The 9,572-nt window shown below is 37.1% G+C and overlaps 2 protein-coding genes across 2 annotated transcripts; one reads left to right on the forward strand and one right to left on the reverse strand.

Annotated features, from left to right (window-relative positions):
• Nucleotides 1–225: 225 nt before the first annotated feature.
• Nucleotides 226–5,361, forward strand: LOC103711078 (glycosyltransferase BC10-like). Its single transcript, XM_008797074.4, has 3 exons — nt 226–672; nt 1,290–1,893; nt 4,329–5,361. The coding sequence occupies exons 2-3, from the start codon at nt 1,378–1,380 to the stop codon at nt 4,968–4,970; spliced, it is 1,158 nt and encodes a 385-aa protein (XP_008795296.2). The 5' UTR covers nt 226–672; nt 1,290–1,377; the 3' UTR covers nt 4,971–5,361.
• Nucleotides 5,362–8,581: 3,220 nt separating this feature from the next.
• On the reverse strand, nt 8,582–9,306 carry LOC103711080. The gene has a single exon (XM_008797077.4). It carries the CDS (start codon nt 9,245–9,247, stop codon nt 8,744–8,746), a length of 504 nt encoding a protein of 167 aa, XP_008795299.2. The 5' UTR covers nt 9,248–9,306; the 3' UTR covers nt 8,582–8,743.
• Between the last annotated feature and the right edge of the window lie 266 nt (nt 9,307–9,572).

A 9,572-nucleotide genomic window follows, 5' to 3' on the forward strand; every position in this document is an offset into this window, starting at 1 on the left:
TTCTTTAAAGATTGAACTTTTTTGATCAAAGATTGAGGTCTTTGGGTTTCATTGCACTTATTAAAAAAATTTTATAATTAAAAAAAAGCCTCTGTTACTGAGTTCGCCTTAGGCCTCCAAACGCATTGGGCCGCCCCTGACCGTAAGATACCAAGCTGGCATTTGTACGGATTAGAAAAATTTTGCTTGAATATACTATGCAGCAGTGAATCGACAGCGAAGAAGGGTAGCCATTTCTTGGATCATTACCACCCTGTCGAAATTATCCGAAAGATTCGCAAAAAAGGGAATCTAGGCATAGATTAGTGAACCGCCCCGGCCACCCGATGCGCGCGCCGTTTCCTCGTCCTTCCGCCGACTTCTCCGCCTCCCGGTTCTCTCCATAAAACCCATTAAACCTATCTCGAAAACGCCAAGGCTTCGACGGAGAAGTGGAGGGGAGGAAAAAAGAGCGACAGTTTCCTCCCAAAATCTCCTCGTCTTGTTGTCTTCTTCCCTTCTCTTCCGTCCAATCCTTCGGTCTTGTCGTTCGTTATCGAGGATTCCAATGCGGCCAGATCAGTTGATGATATCCAAGTTCGAACCTTGATTCGTTGTTGTTGGAGTTGGAGGAGCCCTAGGATCCTCTGCAGTGATTGGGAAGATAAAAAGGGATCGCCTTTCTTGCGCGAGGTCAGTTTGTTTATCCGGTACCCTGAGTTTCTGTTTTGGAGTGTCGGAATCTATCAGTTTTGTTTTTTTGAATTTTCTGATGATTTTGGTTGGTTTTGAGTAGAATTCTTTTTTTTTTATATATATTTTTGATGAGATGAAACACTATTTTTCGTTCCTTTTTTTGCTTGATTTTTGAGTGTTTTCTGCATAGAAATCGAATAGCTTACTGAATAGATTCGGGATTTCAATCTAAAAGCGGTGTTTTTCTTTTTGGTTTTTAATTTTTCCATGAAATATTATTTAAGCTTAATTTAGGGTGCTGGGATTTCTTGGGTTTCTGAGGCTGATTTTTTTGGTGTACTAAATTTGATTCTGACGAGATAAAATAGTATTTTTCATTCCTTTTTATTTGGCGGCTCTTTCAGTGTTTTCTGCAAGGAAATCGAATGGACTGCTGAATAGATTGTTGGATTTCAAGCAAATTAAAGATGTGTTTTTTTCCCTTTGATCTCTTGAGTTGATCATAGATGTTGAGCGTAACTTCAGTTTGATATTTCTTGTATGGTTGTTTTAAGGGTATAAAACTGATGCATAAAGTTTAATCGGATTGGAAAAACTCTGCCAACTGTTCACAGGATGATGGTTTTCATAGCAAGGATCAAAAAGAGGTGCTTTTTATAAATTTAAGGGTGTTGGAGAGTTTGGAATTATAACAGGATTGAGATGAAGCCGAGGAGGAAAGGGGATGAAGAGGAGGAAGAGCTGTGGGCAAACTCTCCAAGAAAGGATGCGCTGCTTAGGCTGATAAAGATTGTTACGGGCGTAGTTGTTTTCATGGCTGGGGCAGTTCTAGGCTTGTCATGGGGTGTGCGTTTCAATCCGCACATAGCACAGACTGAAATCTTCTTCCCGACAAAGCCATACGCAAAAGAGTGTGGGAAGGTTACCATGAACCTTAAAGATTTCCTTGAGCCATGCCATTTGATGCATGGGATGACAGATAAAGAACTCTTTTGGAGGGCTTCAATGGTATCCAAGATAAAGAAGTATCCATTCAACAGAGTGCCAAAGGTGGCCTTCATGTTTATGACGGAAGGACCTCTACCATTCTTTCCATTGTGGGATAGGTTTTTCAGAGGCCATCAAGGGCTCTTCACAGTGTATGTGCATGCATATCCAGGGTACACACTTAAGGTCCCTGAGACCTCTTTCTTCTATGATCACCAAATTCCAAGTGAGGTACAATTTTTCATATGATCTTATTTGTGTTTAATTGGTTTATTTATCACATATTTTGCTTGATCTGCTGTTCTGAAACTCATGCCATGTTTTTCAATCTATCATAGAGGGTGTTCTGAAGATACAGTAGTGCATCACCATTGTTGATTTTTTCATATGATTTTATTTGTGTTTAATTGGTTTATTATCACATATTTAGCTTGATCTGCTGTTCTAAAACTCATGCCATGTTTTTCAATCTATCATAGAGTGTGTTCTGAAGATACATTAGTGCATCACCATTGTTGAGAGTTGCTGAATATGTTTACTAGTGACAATGGTAAAAGCGAAGATATCTAAAAGTAATTTCAGTTAGTATTACGATGGAGACACAGCAACCAAGTATTTTTGTAACTACAGAAAAAATTTCCATAAAATCAGATTTTTCTGAGATATAGTTATTTACAACAAAGTTCCAAATGATCTCATTTTTCTGAGATAATAGTTATTTTGAATTCTTATAGGAATTTTATTCTATATTCTTACTTTGCGGTATCCTTTCTGAAAAATTTGCATGCTGCTGCTTTCCCGTATCTTTTATGAAATAGAATTCCCAAGCACATATTGTTTCTGATTTTCTTATTTATCTTCTTAAATTCTGTGCGCTTAGAATTGACACAATTATCTGTAGTGGCCTCCTTGGTGATGGAGTGTAATTTTGTATAAGATTTGGTAACTCACCAAAGTGGTGTACTTGAATTTTGGAATTTGTAAATCAAACTATGTATGCTTTCGTGTGGTCAACCTTTCTAGTTCTCTCCGAATTTCTCTGTTATTTTGAGGGTTGTTTAAACTAGTAAACAAAACAGTGCATGCAGTATGGTCAAAAAATAGCCATCAAGCTTAATGCCTCAATTCAAGCTAATAATCATTATGATTCTTTCTGCTGAGTTAAGGGAAAATGTCAGCAAGAACAATATGAATATACTTCTGTTATATTCTTCCAACTGCCATTCTTTTATTTTGGCAAAAAGCATCTACCTTTTCCTCTGTACCCTTGGCGACGATCAATCTTGATTGTAGAAATGGCCTATGATCTGTATCATCAAAGCAGAGATCATTATATGATCTTGTCTATCCTGATCCTTAACTGTTTTCTCTTTGTCCTGTTCCAGTTTCCATGTTGAACTATTAACGATACAAAAATATCTCCTATAATCTACCCTTGTTCTCATTTTGGATTTTGAATTCCAAAATCTGGTTCTTGAATGAAATTCATTTTGTCAACATACTTCCATGGAGATTGCTTGCATCTTTTTCCTAGTTAAGTAATGTGAGTTAATCTTTTAACAAGACATGTAATCACTTGATTTATTAAGAAGAAACACTTCCATATTCACCATTGAAATAGAACTTTTTTGTCCCACAATTAGTAGATGTACATCCATAACTTTAAATCTTGTCAAGGCCTGTAGTATTAGTTCATGCTTTCTATATACGATACTTAAATTAATTGCTGGTCCTGCCTGAACTGCTTTAAATTTATTACATTAATATGGGTCGGGGCTGGGAACCCCTTCCTGTTACAGAGTTGGTGTATGAGTAATCGAGATACAAATGGTGCAGATTCCATAAGATGGTACGGGTTTGTTTCATATAATGTTGGTTTGTAAACCAGACCATATTGTTTTTATGCTTGAATAGGTTCTTATCTAATTGTGTCTCTTCTATACTTTTTTTCTTAAACTCTAAGCTTTAATCTAATATGCTTTTGCTTCATGTTAGTATGATGAGTATATGCTGAGGATAACTTTATCTCCAACTAACATGGGCCTTTAGTATCACTTTGGATCCTAAATTCATTTAGATGGGTCATTTTTATGTTTTGACTGTTTGGCATGCCTCTTCCTGTTACATTTTTTTTTTAATCAGCATAAATATAAAAGATATAGTTTCTTTTTCCAGTGTATCTTAGCTTGCTTATTGTGTTTATATTTTAGTAGTGCACTTTATCTTTTTGCCATAGCATTTCATTGTTGGCTGTTCAGCATGGTAAAACACATTAAAATTTTTTAATGGATATAGTATAAAAAGTAAAAGATATAGGGTTTCTTTATCTTCAGCTGTACGAGTTCTCTGTCCAGTGGCATCAGCAGCAGTAATAATTTTTCAAAAAGTTTTATTCTATAAATTTCAAAAATAGTGTTTTTTAATAGGCATTCCAAATGAAGTTAAGTTTATATTTCTGCAAATTTTTTTGCTTTATTGTCTTCTCAGTAAAGATGTTCTCATCCAAGATTGAATGAATATCAGAAACTCGTAAAAATTAAGATGTTGCACACTATACTTGTAAACAATTGTGAATTTAACATGACAGAAGCCTTGGTTGAATTGAAGCATTCTCTTTATGAAGACAGCTCAGCTGAACTGTGTTTTTATTTGCTGTTTGTATGCAGAAAACTAAACGGGGTTCGATATCACTGGTAGATGCGCAAAAGCGCCTCTTGGCCAATGCTTTGCTGGACTTATCCAATGAGCGCTTTGTTCTGCTCTCCGAGAGTTGTATACCAGTCTTTAATTTCCAAACCATCTATAATTACCTCATCAACTCTGCATACAGCTTTGTTCAGTCTAATGATGAAAACCCAATCCAAGGCCATGGAAGTTATAACAGCCGCATGGCCCCTGAAATAAAGCATTCTCAATGGAGAGAAGGAACTTGGTGGTTTGAAGTCAAGCGCTCACTGGCGGTGAATATAGTCGCAGACAACAAATACTACTCTATTTTCAGGAAATACTGTAAAATTACTTGTTACCCTGATGATTCCTACATCCCTACATACTTGAACATGCTTGATGGGATCTTGAATGCGAACCGGACAGTTACCTGGGCTGACTGGTCCAAAAGAGGTCATCACCCTGCAACGTATGGAAGCGAAGACATTACAGAGGGCCTCATCCAGTCTATCAGAAATAATGGGACCATCTGTACATACAACTCCAAACCAAGTTCTGTCTGTTTCCTTTTTGCGATGAAGTTTTCTCCTGATGCATTGGAACCCCTACTCAACCTCGCTTCAATGGTTATGAAATTCTAAATTCTTTTTCTGCAGCTCTCCTTTTGCTCAGCCCTCGTTCCTTCCTCTCCCTCTTCTCTGATCAACACAGGAATTATACTTTTCTCATTTATGCATTCTTACCTTCTGTGTATTTGGATCAGCGGAGGTTTCAAGCATGTGTTTTATGGTACTAGGAGCTTGAGTTGAAAAGTCAGATCATCCCTAAGTTTAATTGAGAGGATAGATGGATCACCAAACACGAAACGTCTCCATTATATTTTCTTTTCCCCAGATTTTGCTTTGTGAGATATGTATTCAAAGAGTAATTTGAAATTCTGCTGCAGAATGTATAGTGATGCAAACTCGTTGTTTGTTAGGTGATCATACAGTGAGTAATGTTAAAGTAAATTTGATCTCTTTACTTGTCTTAGTATATCTGTATTAGCTCAAATAACTGTAACCTGTTCTTGAGAAAACAGATTTACAAGTTGGTTCATGGTTACTAGGCCAAGGGATGATGGATCCATGGATACTACCATGCTAAAATTTCAGAATTGGAGAATGCAAAGAGGGAAGTGAAAAACCAGATCACCAAGTATTTTAAAGATCCTCCAAGCATTCTAATGTTGTTTGTTCTTATTTTCTGGCTATCCATGACACTATGCAGCTTAACAAGTTTAGCATTTAAGAAGTAATAAATGACTAGGTAATAAGCTTCTTCTGTAAGAGTAAGAGAAAGTGATAAGAATCAATAAGCTCTGGAGTATGAGAAGAAGCAAAGCGATAATGAGGCAGTAGGTGAAGAGGAGAAAGTGATGACCCCACTAAACGAATAGGGGAAAAATCTCTGAGTCTCTCTGAGATGATGTGACCAATGTATCTTAGACGAAGAAGGCACTAGGACAAATGCAGCCCTCATTTTATCAGAGGTGAGGATGGAACAGAAGTCTAGATAGAACAGGTCCTTGTACACGAGTTGATCTCGAAAAGAAGGCCTTTTTTAAAAAGAGACTTTTTGCCCTCCCTTGAGCTTTTCAAGGGTGCTGCATCTTTTTTTCTTGAGTGAGTTGCAACTATAATGGCAATCCATACCAATTATGGAAGATACATAGTGAATATTGGTATGCATTTTTGCAGGTTTTTATATGAAATGCAATGTTTTATCTTCCACAACGCTTGTGGATTATCAGTGTTCTGTGCCATGATTTAAATTATATAAAAGTCAAATCTAATTGTTCTTTGTTTTGTGCCATGAATCGTCTCTTACTCATGGCATAAAATTGTGACTCAAAATTTAAATCAGCCAGCTTTCTTCTGAACATCACTCACCAAAATATTTCTGGTAATATGCATTCAGTCTTTTCATACTCAATATTTTCATTTGCAGATGGTGATCCCACATATTAGTTGATAAGGTTGCATATGTAAGATTTTGCTAAGTTGTAGTGAGAAGACACTTGGAAGCTAGTGTTGCAAGGTAATTGCATTCATGTCCTGCATATCAGGTTGATTAGTTACTATAGGAAGCAGTTATTCTGTCAGCATGGTATGTGCAACAGCTTGGCCTCCATATTGCCTGCAGTGAAATTTTATCCTTAGATGCCAATATGAATCATCTAATGTAAAATTAATAGATAGTTGGTGAGGTGTTTAAGGTTCAGATAAACTGAATTCGTCTTCGGAAGTCATATTGAGTGTAAGAATCAAAAGAGCAAGCTACTCAGTGTAGAAACAAAGAGTGCGACGGACGCGAAAAGGTTGTAGTACATGAATTTATATTTCTGTTTCTGGAGGTGATATTGGATTAAAATCAGATGGTCTTTTCTCATAAGAAAACCAAAATCCTATGTGAAAGCAACAGAACTAAGTCTTCTCCAAAGCTAAGACAAAGCTGACAGGTGGAACAACTATTAGCCATTTAAATGGAATTCCAATTAATCTAAGTCTTATCCAAGCTACAAATTATAACTTAAATTGATCAGACTTATATTTTATAGTTAAAGTAAGTAAAGCCTTGGTTCCCTTCCAAAGGAATCAATTAAAGAAAATGAATCTTAATGTCTGAGTTACTAGAAGGGAGGAGAGAAGATCATTGCAATCAAAAACCACAGATACATTCAGCATTCCTATGAATGCAAATCAGCATGATAAAATTCCTTGAATTAATGGTTAAGCAGGATGCATAATAAAGTTGACGCAAATTTATGAAACATGGCTTGTTATTTATATCAATATGTCAATGTTTTAGGATATTAAATCCCAAAAGCAACAAGAAAAAGGAAGATCCAAGTCAAGGATAAAAGCTAAATATTCTGGTTATTCCATATTAAAGCAATCTGTGCACCACTTAAACCACCATAATCAAGCACACGTATAAGTCTATGCAATACATTGTATTGCAAATCAGCATTCCTATGAATGCAAATCAGCATGATAAAACTCCCTGAATTAATGGTTAAGCAGGATGCATAATAAAGTTGACGCAAATTTATGAAACATGGCTTGTTATTTACATCAATATGTCAATGTTTTAGGATATTAAATCCCCAAAGCAACAAGAAAAAGGAAGATCCAAGTCAAGGATAAAAGCTAAATATTCTGGTTATTCCATATTAAAGCAATCTGTGCACCACTTAAACCACCATAATCAAGCACACGTGTGAGTCTATGCAATACATTGTATTGGCCTGTTAAGACAAGCGGAACCAATTAAGGGAGGAAAAGATGATTAAGCTGGATACTGGAGTACAAAAACAAACAAACTCCCTGGTTCACAATGTAAAATACTATTATTGAAACACATACTTGAAAGAACTCAAATTATAGCATCGGAAAAGCAGTGATGCAAGAAATTGACCAACAAAGGGGTCACGGTTTTCACTTTGTCCATATCAAAAACACGAGCACTTGATACTTTTAAGTTATATGTATGCAACATCCAAGAATTGCGTATATCAGTTAATAGGAATTACAGTTCCAGTTCAAGAATGCATCACTTTTAATTTGATAAATCCATATCTTCTGAAAGCCAGTCAAAGCTATCTAGTTCAATTTCCCTGCAGCACAAGAAATAAATGATCTTTATTCATTCAACATCCAAATTCATATAGTGACATTAGATAATATCACCCATGAAATCTTAACTCCGAACTCGAAAAAACCACAGGCTTAAAGAGAGAAAGTTTGACACCACCTAAGAATCTGAAGAACAAAGAGGTCTGTGGGAGGAAAAAAAGGTTGTGCTGCAACCGAATAAGCAGCAGGTTCATTTGTAATCCTCAAAGTTGGACATAGGGAATGACACCATGAGAAGGCCAACATAAAAGATCCAACTCTGATATCTACTTGTACCACATATCAACTATCAAGTTAAAATGAACAGATTAAAGAAAAACGAATCATTAAAAACGTCAAAAGAATCTAGAACCTAAAAACTCCACGAACAACATTTTCATAAACAAACTACCATAATCAAGCAAATAAGACCCCAAGACTTCCAATCTATATTTGTCTAGCATCCAAATTCTGCACAAGAACACCAAATACTATCGGAAAAAAAAAAAAGAGATAGTCAATAGTATAAAAATTCTAATCTTGATTTAAGAATTTGCTATAAACTCTATGCATCTAAATCAGGCATAGATGGACCAAATCTACAAAAGCACATTAAAGTATAAAATCCTTATTCATTCAATATCCAAATTCCAATACAACCATACAAGGGATTATCACCATTAGTTCCATAATCTATAATCGAAAGCATGCATGAAGAGATAGAAAGATTGTTCGTCACCCACAACAACAGAATCCTCCTAAGCATCAGAAACCAAGGGGATGGCGCAATCGAATCCGCCCCCGCACCGGGGGCACTCCTCAAAGTTGGACAAGGGGAAGGAGGCCGACAGCGGCCCGACATAGAACTTGAGCTCATCGCCACTTCTCACGACCCCACTGATGCCAATCCACAAGAACAACACCTTCACACTGACTCCATTCAAGTCCTTGAGCGTCCCCGACTCCACCGTGCCGGTGATCTTCGTCTTGTACCTCAATTGATAGGCCCCAGTGACCTTGAACTCGCAGTCCCCACCGAGATAAACCTCAAAGGTGCCGTCTTTCCTCAGAAGGTAGCTCTGTACTCCCCGTGGGAGGATTCCTCTGGGGAAATTGAAGCTCTCGAGGAGCTCGTAGGCGGTGGGAGCGTCGGAGAGATTGGTCTCGGCGAAGGCTAGGGAGAGGGAGAGGATGAGGAGAAACCCTAGCAGGGTTTTGGGGTTGGGAGCAATTGGGAGATGGGAGTTTGAGGGGAAGGTCATGGTGGCTGGGAGTAGGATGGGATTGCGGGAATGGGGGAAGTAGGTATTAAAAAGATAGGATCTGTTTTCTGATTCGGTGGCGTTGAGCTCTGTAGGCCAGGGAGGGACGGAGATTCCAACCAAAGATACCGTGGTCCGTTTGTCGTTGGAAAGAGAATTTGTTTGGTCATAAATTTGGGATTTTGGGATTTCTCACGAAATAAAAAAAAAATGCACAAAAATATGGATATAGAATCTTTCAGAATTAATATCGATACCATTCAGGGATATGTTCTATTTCTCATTTCCAACATTATGACTAATTATAATAATGAATCACTTTATT

This window comes from Phoenix dactylifera, chromosome 10 (genome assembly GCF_009389715.1).
Source record: "Phoenix dactylifera cultivar Barhee BC4 chromosome 10, palm_55x_up_171113_PBpolish2nd_filt_p, whole genome shotgun sequence".
NCBI classification, from domain to species: domain Eukaryota; kingdom Viridiplantae; phylum Streptophyta; class Magnoliopsida; order Arecales; family Arecaceae; genus Phoenix; species Phoenix dactylifera.